General features: G+C 44.4%; 1 protein-coding gene across 1 annotated transcript; it reads right to left on the reverse strand.

The window, feature by feature from the left end:
- Nucleotides 1-26,910, reverse strand: LOC144508261 (glutathione synthetase-like). The gene is made up of 9 exons (XM_078236079.1): nt 26,905-26,910; nt 25,767-25,912; nt 23,434-23,509; nt 21,163-21,302; nt 19,900-20,016; nt 15,839-15,919; nt 10,335-10,409; nt 9,455-9,521; nt 1-27 (listed from the first exon to the last, which is right to left on the reverse strand). The coding sequence occupies exons 1-9, from the start codon at nt 26,908-26,910 to the stop codon at nt 1-3; spliced, it is 735 nt and encodes a 244-aa protein (XP_078092205.1).
- Nucleotides 26,911-27,479: the final 569 nt, after the last annotated feature.

Genomic DNA, 27,479 nt, shown 5'->3' on the forward strand with positions numbered 1-27,479 from the left:
TCATTCATGACCAATTTCCGACACTACCTACAAGATAGAAGCACAAAGACTGAGTTAACCAAGAAAAATGGGCACAAATCACAAACAAGCTCACACAACACCCAAAATACAGTCTCACCATCACACATTCTATTTCTCATCTCCCCCACCATCCTCTCTTGTGATGATGTTGACTCCTCTGTGTGAGAGTACCAGGTAAACTCCTCTTCCCCATGCACACAACCGCTTCCCAAAATTGGCTGAGGAGAGATGGGGCACTGTATGGCCCCAGGGATTTAGTGAGTACCACACTGCAACCCAATAAACCACTCTCGCCACGCCGCGCTCTTCATAGAATCCTCAACAAAGCAGCTTAGCATTTCTGTTCCGCTCACTGATTGGGAGTTTAATACTAAGCTGCTTGCTGAATACTTGGAAGGTCTGTAATTTATTTCATCTCTTTTCATTTGCACCCAGACAGGCAAAAATAGGTTTTCATTGAAAGAAAAGCACATATTATTGCTGTGATTCCTCACCCTGATATCTGTCACGAGAAACACACCAGAAGCCTCAAAAACCACCTCCTTTCATGTACAGACAGTAATATCTACATTTTAACATCTAAAATGGACAGGAACATACATTAGCCCACAAGCAAAAACCATTAATTAATCACTGACACTTATGTCACTTTCAAAGTCCTTGTCATGGTATTTTGTGTGCTCCCTTTGTTTTCCGCTGTAAAAGTTATGTTTATTTTCTAGTTCACACTTTAAGATACTCTGAAACAAGAATAATCTCAGTAATTGGCACATTTTTACACAAAAAGGAATTGAATCTTACTCCAAGCTGTCTAATACCTTAAGTGTGTGGGGTTACAGTTAATGCTAAATTCAGACTGCGGTAACAAATGCAGCCTCAATGGTTGTCTTCAGTAGGGTTGTCACGCCACCCTGTCATACTCACTGTTGAACTGGTTACCTCAACCACCAGAGAACACACACATCAGCTATAATAGTACAGAAACAGGTCTTCTTACAGACATGGGATTTTATGAATCCATTGAGTTCTAATTGAAATCCTGAGTTAATGACTCTGGACTTGTGGTCTCAATAGTGATGAGTGCAGGCAGAGAAGACTCTGGAGAGACCACTTACACTCAAATCTGGAAGTTGCGGTTCTTCTGAAAGAGGTTCGAGAGGAGCACATGCTGATGGTCCTGTGTGTAAACGTGGGCTGCTTGCAAATCCAGGACACTGATTAATTTAGGATAGCTCTTACCGGGTGTTAAGCCTGCTCAAGAGTACACTCCTTTAGATCAATACAAATATGAATAAACCTGCTCCTCCGACATCCCCAGTTAAACCCAGTTCTCAGCACCACACCTCCCCAACCCTCCTGCTCCACCCATCCCCTCTCCCAGCTGCACTCATCCCCACCCTCAGCTCCACCCCTCCTCCACTCCCCTGCCCAGTCTTGCTGATGTCAGAGAAGAGCTCAGGAGATGGGGAGAGCTGGAGCTGAGAGTGTTAGAGCAGCAGGTTTGCTGTCAGCAGTAAACGCCTCCATTTCGTCACTCACCACAAGATCTGGACTAATAACACCAACTCCACAAACTTGTATCAGTACTGGTACATCACACTCCACAATTCAACCCGGGTACAACATACAGTGACTCACTCACAACTCATTACTAATTCTACCTTTGATCACTATGTAATATCAATAAATCACATTACAAAGATACATAAGTGATATCAGAATATCATGGAGATAGTAAGATGCATGTAGCTCTACTGAATCTCCTTTAATTATTTTGTTGGCATGGTTATGCAGCCCACTCGATTTTATTATTAATATAAGCACCAGTATAGATCAACATCTCCCCAACTTAAGACGTTGAAAAGTGCCATTTACACTTTACATCCACTCCTTATTCTTGCCATAATCTTTTTATTTATGTAAAATGCTGTGGGCTCCTTAAACGACCAACATCAAGGACTTCCAACAAAGGTGGTTTACTCCTAAGCTCAACAGCTACATACCGTATTTGTGCTCTGCCCGAGATCCTGGGGATAACTCCTGCTCTCCCACCACATGACCTCTTGTGTTGCCACGTCATCACGTTCTCACATGACCACTCGGTCTAAATCTTCCCCATTTAGTTGGGGCACCAAGTGGTATGAGATGTAACAGTGTGCACAACAGGAAACTATGTACAGACTATTGTGTGACATGCAATTAAACAAACTGACAATGTTTAACTATTTACATATATATTCTGAGGCATGAATTAGGAGCAACTGGTGCATAGCTCATTGTTTTACTCTCTCTCTACCCCCCCCCCCCCCCAACCCCCAAATATCCGTTTGAAAGAAAGCTGAACTTCAAACATCAGTTCTAAGCTAAGTGGTAATTAAGTCCTGGAATCTTGTGTTCAGCTTGCTTAGGCGTCCTGAGCGTGTGATTTTGCCGGTAGGTGGTGTTGTAGTTTTTCTGTGTCCTCACAGTTAGCAACATGGTATTTTTCATCTGTGTGCTTGTCAAGTGCAGGATCTGCTGCATTGGCCTCTGTAGGGGTCTGCATGTCCGCTATTGCAGAGGGCTGTGCCATAGGCTGGATGACTGAAGTGCTGTGTTACCTGTTGATGCTGGTTCTGATCATTGCAGAAGGTGACGGTGATTGCACATATAGTGGGCGCCATCTGAGACTAGAAAGTAGGTGTTCAGTTGTGGGGCGTTACTGTGTACCACCGCCAACTGGTCATGGCCATTTGTGGTTTGAATTCTAACCATTTGATCTGGTGTTAGAGGACTGAGTTAATGGCCACCTCAATCACAGTGTGTTTTGCTTTTCAATCTGCATTGCAGGAGGGCCTCATTCATGTTTGTTCCAAGTTTGGGCTGCAGCAGAGCCTTGGCAGTAGTAATTGTGGTCCTGGGTGCGCCTGGAAAAGAGTTGTGCTGACGTGGTTGATTTCATAGTTTGAGGAGTGCAACATAGTAATCTGTGCAATCCCAGGCACATTTCTTGGGAAGACGCTTGGCTGAGTGAACCGTCCATTCCACCAAACAGTTGGATTGTGGATAAAAGCAGCTGCTTGTGATATGGTCAAAGTCCCATCTGTGTGCAAGGTTATGAAATTCAGCATAGATGAATTGGTGTGTGTGTGTGGCAAGTGACTCTTACGTTTGATAATTACTGTCTTACTCATCATGTTCGGCAGGTAGTCAAGCTGGAATATGAATCAACTAAAACATGGTATTGTTTCCCATTCCACTCAGAGATGTCAGCTGCTGTCGATGACCATGGGAGGTCCGGGGCATCGTGTAAATGCAACGGTTCTTTTGCTTGATGTGGCTTGAGTGCATTGCATGGTACACACCTGGAGATTTCCCTTTCAATGTCTGCGTACATGGAGGGCCAGTACGGTGATTCCTTGGCCTGTATTTGGTTGCTTCCAACCCAGGGTGCCCCTCATGAAGTTGTTGCGTGTAATACCTGTGGGGGGCAGTAGGATGACGGATCACTGGCCACACAGTTTTAGTCCATCCTGTATGGTCAGTCCGTTTCTGATGGCAAAGAATGTGCAGAGCTCTTGGGGAATCTCCCTTGGCCACCTGGCCAGCCCCTCATGATGATGTTGTGCAGTTGCCTACATGTGACATCAGCCTGTAAGGACTTTTTGAGTTCCTGAATTCAATGAGAAGACAGCACATCTATTGTCATAATGTCTATGTCTTCCTCAGGATCCGCCTGATTTCTGGTGTGTAAGAGGCTCTGGAAAGGTATCAGCCAAGTAAGATCCTTGTCACATTTGCAGACGATGCTGAGGTTTAAAAGGTTTATTTATCAGTGTCAGAAGTAGGCTTACATTAACACTGCAATGAAGTTATTGTTAAAGTCTCCTAGTCTCCACATTCCGGCACCTGTTCGGGTATACTGAGGGAGAATTTAGCATGGCCAATGCACCCAACCAGAACGTCTTTGGGACTGTGGTAGGAAACCGGAGCACCTGGAGGGAAACCACGCAGACACGGGGAGAACGTGCAGACTCCACACAGACAGTGACCCAAGCTGGGAATCGAACCCGGATCCCTGGCGCTGTGAGGCAGCAGTGCTAACCACTGTGCCACCGTTACGCTGAGATTGTAACGTTGCAACTTTAGCATCATGCATTGCAGACGCAGTGTGAAGAGGCTTCTATAAGATAGTTATGAATGACTAGTAATCTATTTCAACAATTGTAGGATGACCACATATGAAGTCATGAAATTTCTGACAGGCGAAGACTAGAGTGAGGAGTTCCTTTTTGATCTGTACATATCCAGTCTCCATGTAAGTGAGAGTCCTTGATGCAAAGGCTATTGGTCTGTCATTCTGGATGCAGACTGCACCAAGTCCATGCTGTGAGGCATCTGCTGATATAAGTACAGATGCTCAAAAGTCAAATTGTGGCACCGATGGGTCTGAGTCTGTCGAAGATCACTGTATGGTGCTCTTGCCAGCACCATTCAACGTGCTGATGGAAAAGTTGACTAAAAGGCCAGTGACCTCACTATAGCATGCGATGAAATTAGGAAGATAATTTGTCAGATCAAGAGAGTGCAGTAGAGTGTGCTTGGCCACGGGAATGGTCATTTGTTTTATAGCCATTGTCTTGTCTAGACCAACTCTTATATCATCGTCTGGGTAAATGGTCCACATAAAGAACCTGGTTAACCCTTCCATTGGGTTAAACTTCAATTGGATGATCCTGCTGGCCGTTGCCACTGGAGGAAGATGGTGCCTGTACTTAAAATTCTCAGTTTCTAAAATCTCTGCTTCATTTTTCAGATTGTTGATTGATGGCTGCTTGTAAAATTAAGTCTTTTCTCGCAGCTGCTTGTGGGCTAAATTGTTATATCTTCCATAACGCAATCAATCCCTGATTAGGTCTTCAGTGAAAGTTCCAAACGCACATTTCTTTGCCAATATTTTTAGGGTGGCACTGTAAGATTGTATTGACTTATTTGCACTTTGGTTCATTGAATTGAATGCATTTCTATCAAGGAATAGGTTTTTTTACTGGGAGACAGATGTTCGCAAACTATTTCAGGATCATCTCAAGATCTTCTTTTCCATCCTCTATCTAGAAAACAAACAACTCAAATTTTTCGATGGTCTCAGGACCCACAAGATTTAATAGAGTATAAACCTGTATCCTCTTCGACTTGTCAGGGAGTGCAGCACCGCTGTAAATATGCCACTCTTTTCAAACTTATCCACAATATTTTCATCAACGATGAGTGGATCGATGCAGCGAAGTCCTTCTGCCATACCGCCAACTCCTGGCATCATGTAGAAAGTTGTGGGTTCCTTAAATCACTGACATCAAGGATTTCCAACAAAGATAGTTTATTCCTAAGCTGAACAGTTACAAAGAATACTTGTGCTTTGCCTGAGATTGGGGAGATAACTCCCATGCTCCTGCCACGTGACCTCTTATGTAACTGTGTCAACATGTTCTCATGTGATCACTTGTGCAACATTATCACAAATCCTGTGTAAGACATGTACCACTTGCTCACAAACATTACTTCCGGTCCTCAAAATTTCTGGTCATGTTTTTCTGTCAATGTTTCAACTTCAACATTGTTGCATCACCTAAAACAAGGCAGATTCTGGCCACAAGGTGGTTCATTTGATCAATTTTCTATAAGGTCACAGTACATTCAAGGATGAGGTAGCCCATTTGGTCCATATTATTTCATACATGCAAAATAACTCTTCATTCTCCTCACAACCTGCTTAATTGCTGTTTAAATATTTGAAGAATTTTGCTTCCTCCATTCAGTGTAGAACGTTCCTTTGAGACTTGATTACATTCTTCAGGAAGTACAACCTGCTGGTGTCAGACCTGAAGTTAATCCAAACCTGTGTCCCATTGAACAAATCACCTCTTGTTTAATTTAGGTAGTATTCCAGATTAACTATTTTCACACCACCTTTTAAACTTTTCCAGCTTTTCTCATCAACTTCAGTTTAGAAAGCCCGAACTGGCCCCAGCATCCACTGGATTTTGGCTGGGGGGGGGGGGGGGGGGACAATTCCAGATTTCTACCACCCATTGTGTGATTTCCCTCAATAACATAGCTCCGATTTAGAGACTGTTATGATGACCATGGGGGATCGTCAATAGATCTCCCCGTGGGCCCTATAGAATACAAGCTCCCCTATTAGGCGAGTGAAGGCTGAACGGTACTCTGAAAGCACTGTAAATAAAGGGTGATTGTGATGGAAGACTGGCCTCAGTAAGATTATGACATTGGTGACGAGGAGTAAAGCGATGGTCCTCCGGATCATCCTTATGTTTGAGACAAGTAATCTGCCGGTAAGTAAAATGCCTTTTTTTGGTAAACTTGAAGCCTACAATGCATAGAAGAGTGGGCCCAACATACAGAGCACATGCATTACTTATTTTGGGCCAGCAGCATTAAGGGGGATGAGATGCAGAACGTGATCCTAAACCTTTAATGCATTAGGGGACTTGCTTAAAGGCAATTATGAACCAAAACCTTCATAATGCTCCAACGATACCATTTTAACACAGCAGGGCTAACCCCTGGGGAATCTGTTATCCACTTTCTAACCAGGTTCCGAAGGTTGTTCCAGATTGAGGACCTGTACATCAGGTTATCGGGGGGCCAAACATTGTCGAAGTTGGACATGAGCCATGCAACTTGAATTGGACGACCCTTCCCGAAGGTATGTGACAAATAATACCCACAAAGGCCTATACAAGTACACTCACCTGCCATTTGGGGTCTTGTCTGCATGTGTCAACATACTCCAAGGGTTATCTCAGGTAGCGGTGTACCTGGACAATGTTTTGGTCACAGGGACTTCGGAGCACGAACACCTCACAAACCAGGAAAAGATCTTATGATGATTTTCAGAGGTCGGGGTACACCTGAAATGGGGAAAAAACATGTCTTCCAAGCAAGTGCAGTGGTCTATTTGGGCTATCAGGTGGATAGCAAGGATCTTCATCCGGTGGGGGACAAGGTGAGGGCCATTAAGGAGGCATCAACTCCAAGGAACCCGACAGAATTGAAACCCTTCTGTGGTTAGTGAATTATTGCGGGAAGGTTGTTCCTAATTTAGCTTCTTTGCTGGCCCCCTTGTAAGCCCTACTAAGGAAATATCCAAGGTGGTTTTGGGAGGCGCCGCAGCTGGAGGCTTTCAACAGCATTAAACAGCAACTTTTGTCCTCTGATTTATTGGCCCATTTTGAGCCCAAAAAGGATCTTATCTTGACATGTGATAGCTCCCCTTACAGGTTTGGGGTGGTTCTGGAGAGATGGAACAAAGAATCCTATTGTGTACGCATCCTTTTGGACACTGAGTGGAGGTACTCCCAGATCAAGAGGGGTTGTCAGTTGACTTTGGCATTAAAAGATTCCATCAATATGTCTACGGCAGATGCTTCATCGTAGTAACTGACCATAAACTGTTGTTGGGACTTTTTAAACAAAACAAGTCAATACCCCATGCTTCCACCTGATACACCCTGACTGACTTGGTTAGACACCGTCGGTGGAATTTTCCCATCCCGTCCGCCATAGGAAACGTAGCGGGTGGAACACGGACAATGCAAAGGTCTGTTGACCTTGGATGGGATTTTCCGGCCATAGGACGAGCACGGCTGGAAATTCCTGTCCTGTGAATCTGCCAAGAGAATCAAAAACTGACCCCCTCAGCCTCCCTATATCCATGGGAGTGTCCTGAAAGGCCCTGGGTGTGCGGCGTGTAGACTTCGCTGGGCCTTTTTTGTGATGCATGTTCTTAATTCTGGTCAACGCGCATTCCAAATGATTGGAGATACATTGCATGGGTTCCACCGCTTTCCTTGCTACCATTCAGAAACTACGACAAAGTTTCTGCACACACTGGATACCTGAAGTCCTGGTTTCTGATTTTGGCACAGCCTTTACTAGCATCAAGTTCCAGACTTTCATGCTTCCCAATGGAATCAAACATATTATGACAGCACCCGTCATTGTATGGGTTGGCTGAATGAGCGATGCAAACTTTTAAGCTCAACATGAAGAAGACATCTGCAGCATGCCTTGAGACCAAACTGGCACGATTTTTATTCAACTATAGGACTACCGGTCACACAACTACAGGAATCGTCCCCCAGCGGAATTGTTAATGGGGCGGAGGCTTCGGGCAAGATTATGCTTACTTTTGCCAAACCTGGTGGGGAGGGTGGAGCCCCAACAGGAGAACCAGAAGAAGAACTATGATTCTGTCACGACTGAAAGAATGTCCAAAATCAGCGGCCCAGTCCACATGAGAAACTTCAGGGATGGCCTCAGATGAGTCCCCAGGACTTTTAACAGAGAAAACAGGGTCCATGTCTTATAAGGTCCAAGTGCAGGGCAAAATTAAGAGGAAGCACCCGGACCATCTCAGGATTGGGAACCTGTGTCAGTACAGGCCTCATTACTAGGCATAGGGATGACCACTTGCAGCATTGAGCCACAACGAGAAGTCAACCCTACGCCTGCCCCTCTGGGTGACGAGGGTACAGATTCCGAGATAAAAGCGGCGTCCTTGCCAGTACAGGCCTCCTCACCAGCCGTGGGGATGACCATTGCCAGTGTGAGCCATGACCGGAAATCAACCCCACGTCTACCCAGCCTGATGATGAGCACACGGATCCTGAGATGGAAGTGAAGCAAACTTCAAGAAGAACCGGTGTCAATAGTTTTTTGCCACTTCCTTCGGAAGGCCTCCAATCCACTTCACACCCTCTGATCTAATCCTGCCTCCAATCGATTGCCACAGAAAAGGCCGTGGCGGGGGTGCAGAGGAGGAAATGGACCTGAGGGGGGAGGGATGTTATGATGGCCATGGGGGATCGTTAATAGATCTCCCCATGGGCCTCATAGAATAGGAATACTGCTATTAGACGATTGGAGGCTTGCCCAATAGGGAAGGAGCAGCGGGGGGTTTAAAACCAGCTGGCTCCAATTAGGCCGGCAGTCAAAAGACTTAGGCTTGGCCTGTACTCTGTATCTGCAGAATAACACTGAGAGGACAGTAAATAAAGGGTGATTGGTGATGAAAGACTGGCCTCAGTAAGATTATCACAGAGACCATTCTTAGATTGTAACAGAAAGCTTACCCTTTATAAATGGTTGGGTCAATATTTCAGTTTCGGTTCTGTCACTAACTGAAATGATGCAGATGCAGGTTCTGGTCACTAGGTGGTCCCTTTGACCAGTTCTTTCATAATGTGCAAGAACAAGCTAGGCAGGACATTTGATCACCATTTCCATGACAATCAATACTGTATAAACCAAGGAAGTCCTGCAACTGAACTCTGGTCTGTGCAGGGTTAGTTGACCTGAAAACAGTTGTGACTATTGGCTTGGCTTGTCAGTGAGAATCAACAGAAAGCAAAAAGGAATCGTGTGCACTCACATCATCATTGTAAACCTCTGGATTGTATCCTGTGTGAAAGTAAGCAACTATGATTTCATATCCATCTCTAAACATTAACACAATATGGACAGTCATTATTACAAATCTATGTACATCATCGACGTTCAGGTCAGACACAAACACCTTTGGGAGAACGAATCTAATCTTATAAATTATGACAAACAAAATTCAACCAGAGAGAAAACTAAAACCCAGTCCTCCACATAGAAATCCAACTACAATGCATTAGTTATGGTTTAAGAGTGAAGCCAATTATTTTGGTAAAACATTCCTGTCTGATCTTAAGAACAGTTGCCTGGAGCAAAACCTTGCCAAGAAAACTCTTGCAACTTTTACAGATGCACCATAGAAAGCATCCTTTCCAGATGTATCACAGCTTGGTATGACTCCTGATCTGACCCAGACCGCAAGAAACTACAAAGGGTCGTTAACGAAGCCCAGTGCATCACGCAAACCAGCCTCCCATCCATTGACTCCATCTATACTTCCTGCTGCCTCGGAAAAGCAGCCAGCATAATTAAGGACTCCACACACCCTGGACATTCTCTCTTCCACCTTCTTCCGTCAGGAAAAAGATACAAAAGTCTCAGATCACGAACCAACCAATTCAAGAACAGCTTCTTCCATGTTGCTATCAGACTTTTGAATACACCTACCTTATACTAAGTTGATCTTTCTCTACACCCTAGCTATGACTATAACATTACATTCTGCACCCTCTCCTTTCCTTCTCCCCATGTACTCTATGAACGGTATGCTTTGTCTGCCTAATGCACAAGAAACAATACTTTTCACTGTATACCAATACATGTGACAATAATAAATCAAATCAAATCAAGAAACACCAAAAAAAACTCACACGAAAAGTCTTTTTACATCCAAGAGCCCTTTCTCGTGTATGTCCAGAAAGTCTCTCCTTATTACATAAATATTTCTGAACAGATAAAGCAAAATGAAAAAAACAATCCTGTTGGTGAAGCTTTTCATCTTATGTTTCAATTTCAAATTGAAATTCAGATTACCCTGGAAAGGCAAATAGCTCAAAAATTTGAACAACAGGTTAAGCATGCTGCCACTATGCAATGGTGACACAAGTGGCATTTTTAACCGACAGGATGCTGCTGCCCATCCAAAAAGATGCTCTGCCTTCTACACAACTGAGCAGCAGCACAATGCTGGGTGCGTGGGCTGTATGTCCCAACAATTGGCTGATCAAATCAAATAGCCCGTTCCTTTGGTAATTTGTAACAGGCAGAGTACAGACCATACTCAATCAGCCTGGGCGTGCAAAACCTCATGATTGGGCAGCACTTGCTGAATAACCCTAAGTGCGCTAATTGCTACACTAACAACTAATTTAAGATAATCAGTTGAACTCTTAACATGATTCATTTATGCTTGCAACATATGTTCATATACAGAGACCAATCTCTACACACGAAAGGAATATGTTCAAGAGTTTTTTTTCAATTACCTGGAAGCTATGAGTACCTCTAGTTTCCCGTTGCTTTCTCCATGGTAACATCTTGACTAGCCAACAAATCAGAACCCTTTTCTCTTATTTTATAAATTGTTGGGATTGTTTGAATTCTGGCATTCTTGCATTGATTCGGATGATTGCATGACATAAAACTTTGGCAACATCTCTCTCTTTCAGGAATATCAGGGGAAGTAATGAAAATTGGTGTTTTTGCAAATGGCTAAAGTTGCATTCTCTTCTTCCCCCACATTATTTTCCATGCATTTCTGTTTCTGTGCCTTGCTGCCTTTTATATTCCTAACTATACAGAATGGGTTAATACCCTCAGTGCACGTTCAGGCTGATGTAAGGAAGTATGTAATGCACTGGATGAAACATAATACACCCAGTGTTAAGAACCCTGCTGGTGTTCAGTGCAAGGGCATCCCAAATCCCAGAAGGGAAACTTGGAATACCGATTCTTAACTATTTTTGTAATTTGGAAAAACGTGAGAAAAAAGATGAAACCCAGTGTGGAAAGTCTTGTTGTAAAGGATTGAAACAATGTTTACTGAACATTAAAAAAGATAACAAAGGCAACAGTAAATAACAACATTTAAAATTAACTATGATAATGGTTACCCAGACAGTATACTCAAATTACTCCCAAACTAAATCTAGCTACCTTCCTAAACTTCCAAGAGTACTCCTTCCCAAAAGCAACATCCCATATGTTTTAACATCAAGAGTCAAATCCAGCAAATAATTGCCACACAGAATCATAGAATCCCTGCAATGCAGAGGGAGGCCATTCAGCCCATCAAGTCTGCACCGACCACAAGTCCACCCAGGCCCTACCCCATAACCCCCTGCATTTACCCTAACTAGTCCCCCTGACGCTAAGGGGCAATTTAGCATGGTCCATCCACCTAACCAGCACATCTTTGGAGTGTGGGAGGAAATCGGAGCACCCGGAGGAAACCCATGCAGACACGGGGAGAACGTGCAAACTCCACATACACAGTGACCCAAGCCGGGAATCGAACCCAGGTCCCTGGCACTGTGAGGCAGCAGTGCTAACCAGTGTGCCACTCTGCTGCCCCAGGACCTGTAGTTTTCTCTTGGGAACCTTTCTTCTGGTTTAGAGTAGAATCCATGGGGTCTCATGGATAGACATTTTCAGCTTTCTTTTCTGCACAATAGTTTGACTCTCTGAGAGCTCTGGGCATGGCTGTGATCTCGGTCCCTGGACTGCTAGTCTCCACTTTGTTCAGCAAAATATGTTTCACCCTGCTACTGGGATAGTCTGCATCACAAAGTCTTCAATGCAGCGAAATCCCTATCAATTATTTTTATTCAATTCTTTATTTATCATTTCATTCCAACCGCCTAACACCAGAAACTCTGCATCTTTTGTTAAGTAATAAGATTGGGCCATAGAACACAAAAAGCCAAAAAAGATTAAAAGTGCAGTTTATGAATGTGAAAATCGAATATGAAAATAGGACTTTGGGCGGAATTTTCTCATCATGCCCACCATGGGAATCATAGCGGGCGGGACACGAGCCATGCAAAGGTCTGTTGACCTCGGGTGGGATTTTCTGATTCTTGTGATGAGCGTGGCCGGGAAATCCTGCCCTTTGTGCCCACAAGTACTGCCTCGTTGTTATTGCTAACATTCCTGCCATGGTTAGATTCATCTGCAACATGTAGAATGGTTAGGTCAAAATTAAATAACTTTTCCCCTCTTGTTAGTTTTTCACCACTTGCGGCTGGTCTAGTCTGGCAAAAATGTCCTTCTGAACTCAGCCATATGGTCAGTAGTGGTGCTACCAAGCCACTCTTGGTGCTGGACACTGAAGTTCCCTCCCCCCACCCAGAATACATCCTGTGCCCTTGCTACATTGTGTGCTGCTTCCAAACGATGTTCAACATGAAGGAATGCCAATTCATCAGCTGAAGGAGATGGATATATGGCAGTCAGCAGAAACAGTTTCCTTGCTCGTGTTTGACCAAGTGCCATGAAACATCATGGTGTCCTGAGCCAACATTGACTCTCGGGACCAATCCTTCCAGACTGCATACCATCGTCCTGCCAATGGGACAGAGTATACTCAGGAATTGTGATGGTGGTGTGTGGGATATTGTCTGTAAGGTATGATTCAGTGAGTATAATTATGTCAGGCTGTTGCTTAACTTGTCGGTGGGACAGCTCTCCCAATTTGGGCAACAGTATCCAGATGTTACTCACAAAGACTTGGCAGGATTGACTGAGTAGGATGTGCATTTGTCATTTCTGGTGCCCAGGTAGTCTGACCTGTTATATTTTTATTTAACTTCAACACGACTGAATGGTTTGCTATAACGTTACAAAGGGCAGTTATGAGTGAACTATATTGCTGTGGGTCTGGCATCACATGAAGACCAAACTTGGTAAGGATGACAAATTTCCTTCCCTGAACTGGTGAACTGGGTGTTTTTTCTGAAATCCAATATTTTCATGATCGTAATTACTGAGACTAGCTTTTTATTCCAGATTGTTCTTTATTAATTGAATTTAAACTCTCCCAACTCGCATGGTGAGACTAGGACTCATGTTGCTGGCACATCAGTCCAGGTATCTGGATTACTAATCCAGTAACAATACCGCTGTGCTACTTACTATACCTGTAACTGAGCAAGAAAATAATAGGTGCAATGCAATACTCTCAGTTGTGAAGATGCCGGCATTGGACTGGGGTGGGCACAGTAAGAAGTCTCACAACACCAGGTTAAAGTCCAACAGGTTTATTTGGTAGCACGAGCTTTTGGAGTGCTGCCCCTTCACTCACCTGATGAAGGGGCAGCGCTCCAAAATAGACCTGTTGGACTTTAACCTGTGTTGTGAGACTTCTTAGTTGTGAAGTTATCAACTTTGGCAGAAAAATTCAAAATCTGGAAAATGTTTACAATCAGAGGGATTTGGGTGCCTTTGTGCATGAATCACAAAGTTAATTTGTGAGGCAGCAAGCAATTAGGAAGGCAAATGATACGTTAGCTCTTGTTACAAAGTGATTGGAATAGAAGAGTAAAGAAGTCTTATGGCAATTCTACAGGGAATTGGTGAGGTCACATTCAGAATTGTTTTCAGTTTTGGCACCTTTGTTAAGGAAGGAAGTTAAAGCCCTAGAGAGAATGCAAAGGAGATTTACTAGAATGATGCCAAGAATGAGGAATTTTAGATAAAAGGAAAGATTAGAGAAATTGGGCTTATTCTCCTTGAAGCAGAGAGGATTAAGAAGTGACCTTAATCAGACGTTCAAAATGATGAACAATTTTTACAGGGTAAAGAAGGATATTCTGTTTCCATTAGTTGGTATGTCAGTGACTAGGGGGTCACAATTTCAAGATGGTCAGCAAGAGAGTTAGGAGTGGAATGAGGAGAAACTTTGCTCACAGAGTTGTTGGGATTTGGAATGTGCTGCCTCGGAGAGTGGTGAAGGTGGATTCCACAGGAGGTTTCGAAAGAGAGCTGGATACGTCCTTGAAAGTGATGAATTTAGGGGGCTATGGAGATAGGGCTGGAGAATAGTACTAGCTGGGTAGCACTTTCAGGAGCTGGTGCAGACATGATGGATCGAATGGTCTCATTTTGTGTTGTAAAATTGTATGGGGGCGATTTTACTGGCTCAGGATGCTGGACGATGGGTGGGATGGGCTGGTAAGATTGTGCCTGGTTTCTCAGCTCTCATGATCTTACCAGCCCCGAATTTCAGACATGATCAGCTTCGTGCCTGGGAAGGGTGAGAAGCTGATTTAAATATTTAAATCAACGTTTTAATATAATTAGTGAGCCCGGGACAGTCTCGTCCAGGCTCACTTGACTTAACGGCCTCACCAGTGAAGGTTCTCACCAGCAAGGAGCACGTATGGTCACCATCAACGGGGACTTGACGTGATGGCCTCGCTGGTATGAGGCTCTCCAGGTGGTTGGGGCTAGTAGGAGCTGTACTCTTGGGCAGTGCCAGCTGGAACCCTGGCAGTGTTAGCCTGGCACCCTGGCACTGCCCACTGGCCACCAGGCATTGCCAAGGGGCAGTGCCATGATAGGGACGGGGCCTAAGGGAAGGGGATGGGGCCATAATAGGGACAGGGCTAAGAGGAGGTGGGTGGGGGCGTTGCGCACTCTGCAATTGGTGATTGGCCAGGGCAGCAATCAACCGGTCTGAGGAGGGGTTTGGAAAGGGTGATCAACCGAGGTGGGTATCGGGGCGATGATCGTCCAGAGGTGGCGGGGGTATCGGGGCGATATCCGGGGGGTGAGGGGATTGCAATCGGCGGGGAGGCCAGCAATCGGGGAGGTGACGCAATGTCCATGGGGAGATGACTGACATCTCTCTCTGTTTTTGTTGCACAGAAGAGATCTGCGCATGCACGTTAGCGCCCTCTGGTGTGAGCAGCCGGCTTGCGGGAGAACTTAGGCCCTGCCCCCTCCCCTTGCTAATGAGAATCAGATCGTGCATCATATTTTGCACTAAGTGGGGTAAGAGTTCATTTGAGGCCTTGCCGAAAAAATGAATCTGTAATTCTCCGGTTTTCACGCTCATTTGGCACTTAAAATGTTTTTGGTCAGAGTGCCCCCTCTGATTCTACAAATACTGTGCGCGGCTTTGGTTTCCTTCAGTTGAGATACATATCACAATATGTTGCTCCACTCAATATTTCTACAGAAATCATAGAAGTATTTTAAAATAGTTTGCGATTTCACTCAAAACAGTGAATACAATAAAAATATTCAACAACTTCTGAACTGACTGTAGTAAATCCACCCTGTCCATTTCTCACCACTTCTCACAATGAAAATGCAGTCAGATATTCAACCAAATTAACCCAAACCTCCCTAACCTTGCCCAGTTGACACATACTTATTCCACAGCTCCATTTCCAAGCAGCGTTGGTCAAAGATATTCCTCGAGACCTTTTCAATCAGGAAGAGAACCACTGCCCTAGATAAAAACACAGGAAAGTACAATGAGCTCGGTATCGCACAACAGATAATAATCAATTCAGTTTGAATTCCTGATGTCCCTGGTCTGAGATTGCAGTCGAAGGAAACCAAATCAAATACACTGATTGGGTCCCTTGTGATCAAACTCAGTTAGTATTACACGGAATGCCAAGACTTTTATCAATCATGTTGTGGGATTAACATTCTATCCTGAAGGGTCCATGAAGAAAAAATCGAACAGTATGGGCAGGATTTTCTGGTCCAGCCAATGTCGATACTCCATTGCTGGTTTGCCCGCAGCGGGATAGGCAAGCCACGCAGAACGCCCTAGACTTTGGTGGGACCAGAATATCCCACCGGCGGCAATGGCAAGCTGCGTCTTCCATTAGAAAGACACCGTGGGGGGGGGGGAGGGGTTGGAAAATTCTGGCCATTGTCTCTATTTTCAGAACAACTTCTGAAAATTATATACTGCCTTGACCATAAAGTACCCAAAGGTGCTTTACGTAATGTTTGATGGGCACATACTGTTGTAATGTAGAAGATCTGCAGCTAATTTGTGCACAGGCAACATTTGTTTTTTTTTCATTCACGGGATGTGGGCTTCAATGGCTGAGCCAGAATTTATTGCCCATCCCTTATTACCCTCGAGAAGGTGATGGAGAGTTGCTTTCTCGAGCCGCTGCAGTCCATACGGTGTACAAATAGCAATATGATAATGGAGGGATAATCTGTTTTAGTAAAGTTCTTTGAAGGATAACAATTGGTCTGGACTTCCCTGTCCACCTTTGGAATAGGGCCGTAGGAACTTTTACGTTTGCCTGACAATGTATACATGTCTCAGATTAACATCTCATCTGAAATATGGCACCTCCGATACTGCAGTGCAGTACCAAGGGAGTGCTGCACTGTGAGCATCAGGCTCACATTACTGGAGTGACCTTTAATCCTACTACTTACTACCTGTTGACTCAGTGGTAAGAATGCTGCTGAGTTAGCTGTTAGCATCTAATAGGCTCTGTTAATGGATGTTAAATACCTAGCAGTTTAAGGTAATAATGTGAAGAGGTGTTGCGTATTGATTGGTAGATTATGCTCAGCTGTGTACATAAAGAGTTAGTCAGCACTAGAGGAGGGTGTTAGAGTGGATAAGTAATTTCTGTGACAAGTATTAAACAGTCTCCATCTTCTTCACAACCAGGCTTGGGAATTTCTCTGTCATTTGGTAGCAGAGGACGGTTGCCTGCAAGTGACCATTCATAAAATCGTAAAATCCCTACAGTGCAGAAGGAGGCGTTTTAGCCCATCGAGTCTGCACTGACCACAATCCCACCCAGGCCCTAATCCCATAACCCCATATATTTACCCTGTTAATCCCCCTGACACTAGGGTCAATTTAGCATGGTCAATTAACCTAACCCACACATCTTTGGACTGTGGGAGGAAACTGGAGCACGCGGAGGAAATCCACCCAGAGGTGGGGAGAATGTGCAAACTCCACACAGACAGTGACCCGAGGCCAGAATTGAACCCGGGTTCCTGGCACTGTGAGGCAGCAATGCTAACCACTGTGCCACCGTGCTGCCACTAAGATTTACTTCCAGACAGAAGGCTGGTATAATTGGAGTCTCTTTGAGGAAAGGTGATTGAAATCAGATACAGGCAGGATATGATCTTACAGGACTGTTTTGTGCAATGGAACTTTACAAAATCAATTTATTGACATGGGTTAAATCTCCACTGAAAAGAAAACAAGAGATGGCTTTAGTTCTTTTCATGTCCTGTTAGGAGCAAGATCTGCTGCAAAGTGTTCTGGGCATTTAGAAACTTGAAGCTCTTGACCATTTCCACTTCATCTCCATTGATGTAGATAGGGACATGTCCTCCACTACGCATCCTGAAGTCGATAACTATCTCCTTCGTTTTACTGACAGAGTGAGAGATTATTGTCATTGCATCATTTCACCAGGTTCTCTCTCTCTTTCCTGTATTCCGTCTCATCATTGTTTGAGATCCGACCCACTACAGTGGTGCCATCAGCAAACTTGAAAATGGAGTTGGATTGGAATTTGGCCACACAGTCATAGGTGTATAAGGTGTATGGTAAGTGGCTGATGGCACAGCCTTGCGGGGCACTGGTGTTGAGGATAATCGTGGAGGGGGTATTGTTGCCTATCCTTACTGATTGTGGTCTGTGGGTTAGGAAGTCTAGGATCCAGTCGCAAAGGGAGGAGCCGAGCCCTAGGCCACAGCGTTTGGAGTTGAGTTTTGTTGGGATAATGGTGTTGAAGGAGTCTGACATAAGTGTCTTTGTTATCCAAGTGTTTCAGGGTTGAGTGTAGGGCCAGGGAGATGGCATCTGCTGTAGACCTGTTGTGGCGATAGGCAAACTGTAATGGATCCGGGCAATCTGGGAGGCCGGAATTGATCTGTGCCATGACTAACCTTTCAACGCACTTCATAATGATGGATGTCAGAGCCACCGGATGATAGGCACTAAAGCACGCTGCCTGGCTTTTTTTTGGTACAGGGATGATGGTTGTCTTCTTGAACCAGGTAGGTACCTCAGATCAGTGTAAGGATAGGTTAAAGATGTCTGTGAATACCCCCGCCAGTTGGTCCGCACAGGATCTGAGTGCTTGTCCGGGTGCCCCATCCAAGCCAGTCACTTTCTCGGAACTAGACCCTCAGGAACTGGACAATGAAGAAGGTTTCTCTTGAGACTCATGGACATAAAGTTTATATGAAAGATGACTTCTTGAATGCCTACAAGGCTTGATCAGATTTTACCAACTTAAAATGAGCTCTTTAGCAATGATACCAAAGATGGAGGATACAATGCTAGCAGCATTTCAAGACCTTTCGATTATAGGGCCCAAACATTGGGACAAAAGAAGAATTACAAACAAAAAGTACCAGAACAGAGACCCTTTTTGGAGCTGTAACAGGCAGGAGTATGGAAGGATGATGAACCCCAGGAATAACCTAGGGTTGGTCAACAAGTGCTTCAGATGCGATTCTGTTATACATTGAATTGCCCAAAAATGAAAAACAGGATTTTTTTGGACAACACGTGGATTGGAAGGCATGGAGGATGATACTGACCAATCAGAGGGAACTCAATTGGTCACCAGAGCTTCAGTCAGGTAATGAATATCCTATTCGTAGATTCATTCAATTGTGGAGTTCTGGATATCTACGGTATGTGGAGTGGACAGGATAATTTGTTACATGGATTCTTTAAGTAAGGGAGTAGGAAGTAAAGTCAAAGAATGCGACAGTTCTACTTGTTTCAGGTTTGGTGATGGTAACATGATGTAGCCACCAAAAAGAGTAGTAATTGTGTATAAAATGGCAGCAGTAAATCACTTTTATCAGTGCTGATGTGGTACTGGGTGAAATACCTTAAGTAAACCTTCAATGGTAGAGGTCCAAAAGGTTGGAGGTGGAGCATAATAAAACAATTGTTTTTGGGAAATCTATAATTTGCAATTATCACAGTTGGGACATTATCATATTTCTTTAAAGCTTATCATCACTAGACTGACATTAGTATCATCAGTAATACCAGAGAGTGTTTGATCCTTAAAGTGAGGCTCAACTGTAACGGCTTCCATGGGTATATCCTCCCGATACATTATCTAGGTTTACATAAGAACAAAGAAAATTACAGCACAGGAACAGGCCCTTCGGCCCTCCAAGCCTGCACCAACCATGCTGCCCAACTGAACTAAAAAATGGATACTAGACCAGGCACAAAAGACCAGAAATATGTATGGAACCAAACACAAGCAAGAGGCAAAACCTTTGAGGGGAAAATTAGAACAAACGCACATTTGAAAGAGACGGGGTACCCAGCACAAAACTTGCCAGCCAACTGTTGACCAAATTTACTGCTTCTAGATTCAAGTGTCGTTCTCCTCCACCCACCCCACGATACCAGTTACCAGTCTGACCTCGAGTTCAAACATTACTTACTCTGATGACCCATACAGTTGCCAGGTTTTTGCAATTCCTTCAGCAATGCCTTTTGTGACATTGTTAGCCAAGATCTTAGCTGCTTCATCAGACTTTCCCCAGAAGTTAAGGACGTGCCTGCACGAAACATCAGAAAAGAGACACCACAAATGTTGTCAACTTGTTTAAAAACTAGGCACCATTAAATGGTATAATTTTAAAGCATGTGCAAGACCTAGGATTTCCTGTACACGAATCCTTGAAGGACAAGTTGATAAGGTTGTCAAGATGAGAAAACACACTTTATTAACAATGGTTTGAGTATGAAACCAAGGAGGTTACAATATGATTGTCAATAATTAGCCCTTAGTTAGGGTATTGTGGCCAACTCAAACCATATTCAAGGACGGATATCAAGCAGGTATGTGGAAAGAGTGGAGAATCTCGGATTACTCTCGAGCAAAAAGTCTCTCGGGTAATGCTACATATTTACCCTACTTATCCCCCTGACACTAGGGTCAATTTAGCATAACCAATCAACCTAGCCCACTCGTCATTGGACTGTGGGAGGAAACCGGAGTACCTGGAGGAAACCCATGCAGACACAGGGAGAATGTGCTAACTCCACACAGACAGTGACCCGAGACTGGAATTGAACCCGGGTCCCTGGCGCTGTGAGGCAGCAGTTCTAACCATTGTGCCACCATGCTGCCCATACATATATACATCTACAAAAGGAAATGGTGGCATAGTACTAATAACACAGGACCAAAAAGCCAGACTAATGCTCTATGGACATCCAACCACAGGAGCTGGTGGAATTGAAATGCAATTAATGAAATCTAGCATTAAAAGCTAGTCTCCGGAATGACCATGAAACTGTTGTCGATTGTCATAAAAACTCATCTGGTTCACAAAGGTCCTTTTGGAAAGGAAATCTAGAAGGGAAAAGAAACGGTCTGGCCTACATGTGACTCCAGCAATGTGGTTGATTCTTAACTGCCCTCTGAAATTGCCAAGCAAGCCACTTAGTTGAAGGGCAATTAGGGATGGGCAACAAATGCTGGCCTTGCCAGTGACACCCACATCCCATGAAAGAATATTTCAATAAATGTGATTACAGAATTTGTGCAGCACAGACAAGTCCATTCAGCCCCTTTGGTCCATGCTGGTATAAATGCTCCATGAACCTCCTCCCACTGCAGTTGAAAGACAATGCTGTGTGTTTGCCAAAGGAGAAACCAATCTTAGTTAAGCTGTAAAAATCACTAGTTGAGTTCTTACCGATGTACATCTGAGACTCGCTTAACCAGTCCTGCGAGACCAGCAGCACTGGTATTTATTTCTATTTGTCTCAAGGAACTGCTGTGATCACGTCCTTTCTCAAACATGTTGTCAGATCTATTGATACCTAAAGTAATAGACTAAAATAGAAAAAGGGAAGGGAAGAAATCTTAGTTGATTTGAGGAACAAAAGCAAGAGGTGGGCACTTTTAACCCAAAAACACTTCCTTTTAAAAAAATTCATATATGCTGTAATGACTTTAGCGGGGTCCACAAAGTGGACTTGTTAGAATATGAGCTCCCTGATTAAGGCAGTTAATGCTGTCCAATCCGGGAGCCCTGCAGAGGTGTATAATGTGGAGTGTCCGGGTTACCAGCACTCAGGGTGCATACTCTATACTGGGAAGTACCTGTCTGAGTATTCCTAACTATTGTAAATATTTCTTTATTTGATGAAGGGACACCGGCTTCGTGGGAATTATTTCATATGCATAGATTTTAAGTAGTGTTCAACCCTTTAAGAATTTGAAGATCTACATTTTTGTCCCACATGAACCACCAATCCTATCCATTCTCTTTCTGCAAACGTCACTCAAGATGGCTGCATTGTCCTCATTATCTAGAGGCATGGGGGAGACATGTGGGGGACAGTGCCAGGGACCCGGGTTCGATTCCTGGCTTGGGTCACTGTCTGCGTGGAGTTTACACGTTCTCCCCGTGTCTGCGTGGGTTTCTTCCGGGTACTGTGGTTTTCTCCCACAGTCCGAAGATGTGCAGGTTAGGTGAATTGGCCATGCTATATTCTCCCTCAGTGTACCCGAACAGGCGTCAGAGTGTGGTGACTAGGGGATTTTCACAGTAACTTCATTGCAGTGTGAATGTAAGCCTACTTGTGACTAATAAATAAACTTTACTTTTACTTTACTTTAATAATAGCACCCTTAGTGATGCTTAAATCGCCCAACTCAAAGCTCACTGGAATCAAACCTGCAGTGTATCAACAACAACTTGCCTTTATGTAGTGCCTTTAACATAGTAAAACGCCCCAGAGGCTCAACGGATGCATGAACTATCTGAACTGTACATATTAGGGAAGGACGACATACAATGGCCTACATGTTCAAATATCTTGTGACACTTTTTTCAAGACTTGAAAAAAGGTAACTGGGGCAAAATACTAGAGATGTTGCAGACTCCAAACCTTTTTTTTTCAAGATGAAGGAAAAATGAGAGGGAGTTGCAGATTTCTGCAACACTTGTATGAAAAATTGTTTTCCAATTTTCTACCTAAATGGCTCAGCTCTCATTTCAACTTCTTGTTCTGGATTTCTCCACTAAAGGATACGGGTTCTCTACACGAACCTGGTAGAAACCCTACCCTATTTTCAACACTTTGATTAAATATTCATTCACGTGTACTTTTATTCTTTCCTGTGGACTTTTTAGTCTAAGGGCGAGATAGAACTCAGGATGTGTCTAGAGTGTCTATTCAGGTTGGGTGCTTTACTTCCTGAATAACTGTGTGGTGTTAGATACATACATAACCTCTAGATATATGGGCATGGTAGCACAGTGTTTAGCACTGTTGCCACACAGCGCCAGGGACCCGGGTTCAATCCCGGCTTGGGTCACTGAATGGAGTTTTCACATTCTTCTCGTGTCTGCGTGGGTTTCCTCCGGGTGCTCTGGTTTCCTCCCACAGTTCAAAGATGTGCAGGTTAGGTGGATTGGCTATGCTAAATTGCCCCTTAGTGTAAGGGGGACTAGCTTGGGTAAATGCATGGGGTTATGGGGATAGGGCCTGGGGTGGGATTGTGGCCAGTGCCGACTTGATGGGCCAAATGGCCTCCTTCTGCACTGTAGGATTCTATGATTCTAATATGTGCCTGGATTGAGACAGCATATGCAAGGTGCTTTCTACTCAAATGAGTGCACATGGATGAAGTGGTGTTGTTGCAGCCACAGCTATGCCTAGTCAGCAATCACACTGCAGAGGTTCAAGGTGGCAACTCATCCACACCTTTTCAAGGACAATTAAGGATGGGCAACAAATGCAACACTCATATCTCAAAAAATAATTTTAAAAATCTACTGAACAGCACAGCACAGGACTGTCAGTAGTTCCCACGGTTTAGAGGACTTTACATTCAGACAATTGCCATTGCACTGCTGTTTAAAATCAGTAATTCCAAGGAAATTAGAACAATCACTTACTTGTGAATAGGTTTAATTTCCTCGTCTGCCCCAGTTAGGATGAAACAAGATCACTACCTGGGTAATACCTTCTTCGAGCACCTGCTTGTAGATGCAGAAGAGACCAGCAGTGAATTCATCCGCTTCTACAGTGCTGAAAGTGAGACAGAAGAAGAATTACTTCACAAGATGGCAGCAAAGCCTTAAGGATCTTCACTGCATGTTCACTGGCCAGCCCTGCAGCCCCCCACCGCTGGCCTTCTGGCCCCTCCACCCCCTGATCATTGGCCTCCCGGACCTCCCCGGGCCAGCCCATATGTATCCCCCCCCCACCCTAGCCAGCCCCAATATCCCTGACCAACCCATCTGACCAGCCCTGATCTCGCGACCACCCTCCCCCACCACCCGGATGGCCAGCCCCAATCGCCTCCTCCCTCTGCCTGCGATCCCGATTGCAGAGTGGCAGCGAGTCCCCCCCCCCCATACCGATGCCCCCCCCAATAAGGCCCACCCCCCCAATAGACTCTACCCCTATGTCCGCCCCCCTTGGCACTGCCTGATGCCTGGTGGGCAGTGCCAAGGTGGCCCTTGGGCAGTGACAGTTTGCCCCTTGGGCCGTGCAAGGACGCCAAGCTGGCACTGCCAGGCTGGCACTGTCCCCCACCTTATCCCTCCAATGGTGTTGGCCGCCTGTTCCCCATCAGCGGGAAGCAGTAGTAAACCCCGCTGGAGTGAACCACTCCTAGTCGGGGGGTGAGACACTAACAGGCCTGTAGACTTCAGTCCGGGTCCGCTAATGATATTGAAATCCCGATTTCCATATTGTAATCAGCTCTGCATAGATTTCCAGTGTGAAGCTGATTACGCTGGAAATCTTTACCTGGCAGACTTGCGGAGGCCGTAATGCCCAACGGGAAGCCTGCGAAATGGCCTCTGCTGATGTGTCCCGGCCCACTGTGCTGCTTGAACAGTGCAGCAGGCGGGGAGAATGGTCCCCCCCGATATGTTTTCTCTCCCTTGTCGAAGGAGTTACCAAGATTAAATCACGTGATGTGCTAGTATCCCAGAATTCTGCATAAAATGATATTGGGTTTACATACTTTGATTATTTGACTAATGCCAATAACTAAATTACAATTACAAACTAATTGTAAATAATTATTAAAATTTCCTACAGTGCAACTTAACGTAAAACAATGTTAAGCAACTCTCCTGCTCTATTCCCACTACTGCGAATATAAAAGCTGTGAAGGGGGCTAGTAGCCATTCTAATAATCACACAGCCCCACTCCAAGCTGTATTTAGGTTCTGTAGGATTTACTGGTCAGGAAAAATATTTAAACATTATACTCAATAGGATTGAAAATTGTACATTCCTGAATTCCTCTTTGCATAAGTGAAATAACTTAACCACTTCACAGTCCTGAAATGTGAACAAGGACTTGGGAGAGTGGTGGTGAGAGGGAGGAAGTGGGCGAGAGGAGGCCCAGGGAGGGAAGCAACAGGAGGGTGGTTGGAGGTGAAGGGATGGGCAGGAGCGATGGCAGGGCAGAGAGGCCACTCCAAAATGGCACCAATTAGAATCACATAACTCTACATCGGCTCCAATATGAAATGTAATTGAAGTGGAAATCATAACTGCAGTAACACCCATGAGTTCCATGGGGAATCTCTAATTGATTTCCCTGCGGGGCTCATTGAATACAAGTTCCCTTGGTCACAGGCAATGACTTGCCCAGGTAGAGCTCAGCACTTAGAAATCATTGAAACCCTACAGTACAGACGAAGGCCATTCGGCCATCGAGTCTGCACCAACAATAATCCCACCCCAGGCCCTATCCCCACAACCCCACACATTTACCCTGTTAATCCCTCTAACTTACCTATCCCGGGACACTAAGGGGCAATTTAGCATGGCCAATGCACCTAACCCACACATCTTTGGACTGTGGGGGGAAACCGGAGCACCTGGAGGAAACCCACACAGACACGGGGAGAATGTGCAGACTCCACACAGACAGTGACCCAAGTAGGGAATCGAACCCAGGTCCCTGCAGCTGTGAGGCAGCAGTGCTAACCACTGTGCCACCCTGTCACCCCACTTGAGGGTGACACGGTGGCAGGATCTGCAGAACGGTTGTCTTGGTTGGGATGTGTGTGTGTACGCCATGGAGTAGTGGCTTTATTTTGTGCTTAACCATAAATACCATTCCTTTGCAGTTGGGCTTCCTGGGTTATTACAATGATGCTAAGTGTACATACTAACCCCATTATCTCGGATGTTAAATAGATCATTTTAAAACGGCAATCTAAAACACTAACTTATTGTATAAGACAATATGCTTTGATCCAGAAAGAGCAAACTGTGAAAGTTAATGAACACAAGCACGATCTTTGTACAATTGCCTTACATTGCGAGTGCTTTGGTTAAAAATTCAGAGTCTTGGCTCATTCTGTCAACCAGCACGTTAAAATCTTGCTGGACCTCGTGTGCCTGGGTAAACAACTTTTTCGGTACTGGTGATGGGAACAGACTAAACGGTGCATAGCTGGTTAACTTTTAAAAAACAAAGAAATAAAGGGAAAAGACCAATTACTCCCATGAATAGAGATACTAAAGTGATCAGAATTAAGAACAAATCAACAAATAAAGCATACTGAATCCGATTAAAATAACAATAGAAACCTGGGAAAAAGCAAAATGCTGGAACTATAAAGTTGTTCCATTGATGTCAGTGATAGGAAAGGATAGTTTTAGATATTGGATGTAAACACAGTTCTGATGGAGACTCTGTACCTAAATTTTAACAACTTGCATTTATATAGCACCTCAAATGTCCGAAGCATCCAAAGGTGCTTCACAGGCACATAATAAAAGAAAGAAAACGACACCAAGCCAGAGAAGGAGATATCTGGATAGGTAACCACAAAACTGTCCAACAGCAATAGGTTTTAAATAGCAAGTGTCTCAAAGGGAGAAGGACAGCACAGTGGAGAGATTTAGGGAGGGAATTCCAGAGTTACCCAGCTGAGACACAGACACCAACACTGAGGCAAAGGAAATGGGTAATGTGCAAAAAGCCAGAATAGATAGATTACAAATCAGTTCTTGAACCTGAAGGAAGAGAAAAATGGGATGGCACGAGGCTACACAAGGAATCTGAACACTAGGTTGATAATTTTAAAAGCAAAGTGTTTTGAGGCCTGTGTGGGTCAACAAGCACTGGAGTGAAGGAGGAAACAGCCTCTGTTGTTATGTATTAGGTAAAGATCCTAACCCATTAAAACTGGATCCAGTGTTAATCTGGTCCTCCTCTTTACAGTTCTCCATGTCAATCTCTGCGATTAGATCTCACAATCCAAGAATTGGTGGAGAAGATTCAAGCGCCTCCCTACAAAAGGACAATAGTGCGAGAGATGGCTCTCTTACAAATAGTCAGGAGTCACAGCTGTCACTGATCTCATGACAATATTTAGACCGCTGCGTGATTGTCAGTATTGCATGTAACACAATACACTAACCACAGTGCAGCATGCTGTTCTCTCTACCTCCATGTCGGCTGAATTTACAACACAAGCTAATACTAACTAACAGAGCCAGAGCCTCTAACTCGAGTGGTCTTACTTCTTCTGAGAGAAACCGTGAACTGCCTCATAAAAGTAACAGAAATTAGCATGTTCACTCTGTGAACAACACGAGATTCATTTTAATTAGTTCTCTTGTAATGGCCATCATTCAGAATGCCAGCACTTATTATCCATCTCTGTAAGGTGTTGGGGACAACTTCATAAGCTGTTGTGACCTGTGTGGTTTGAAGCCGTATTGACACAACTGAATAGAGTGGTCGGCCATTTCAAAGAGCAGTTAAGAGTCAACCATTTTGGAGAAGGTTTGGAGTCAAACCTAGGGCAGACTGGGTAAAGGACTGTCAGTTTCCTTCTCTAAAGGATCTTTGTGAACGTGCTGGTTTTTGCTTAATCTTATGGCTTCATGGTCACTTGCGTTGACGTGGAGATGCCGGCGTTGGACTGGGGTAAACACAGTAAGAAGTTTAACAACACCAGGTTAAAGTCCAACAGGTTTATTTGGTAGCAAAAGCCACAAGCTTTCGGAGCCTTAAGCT

This window comes from Mustelus asterias, chromosome 20 (assembly GCF_964213995.1).
Source record: "Mustelus asterias chromosome 20, sMusAst1.hap1.1, whole genome shotgun sequence".
Lineage (NCBI taxonomy): Eukaryota > Metazoa > Chordata > Chondrichthyes > Carcharhiniformes > Triakidae > Mustelus > Mustelus asterias.

Bases quoted from the DNA above. Each gene is read 5' to 3' on its own strand.
- LOC144508261 (XM_078236079.1), bottom strand. The intron at 20,017-21,162 runs GTAAGAACTCAA...TGTTTCGTGCAG, and splicing joins CGAGTCTCAGATGTACATCG to GCACGTCCTTAACTTCTGGG. The intron at 9,522-10,334 runs GTGAGTTTTTTT...GTTAATGTTTAG, and splicing joins GATGTAAAAAGACTTTTCGT to AGATGGATATGAAATCATAG.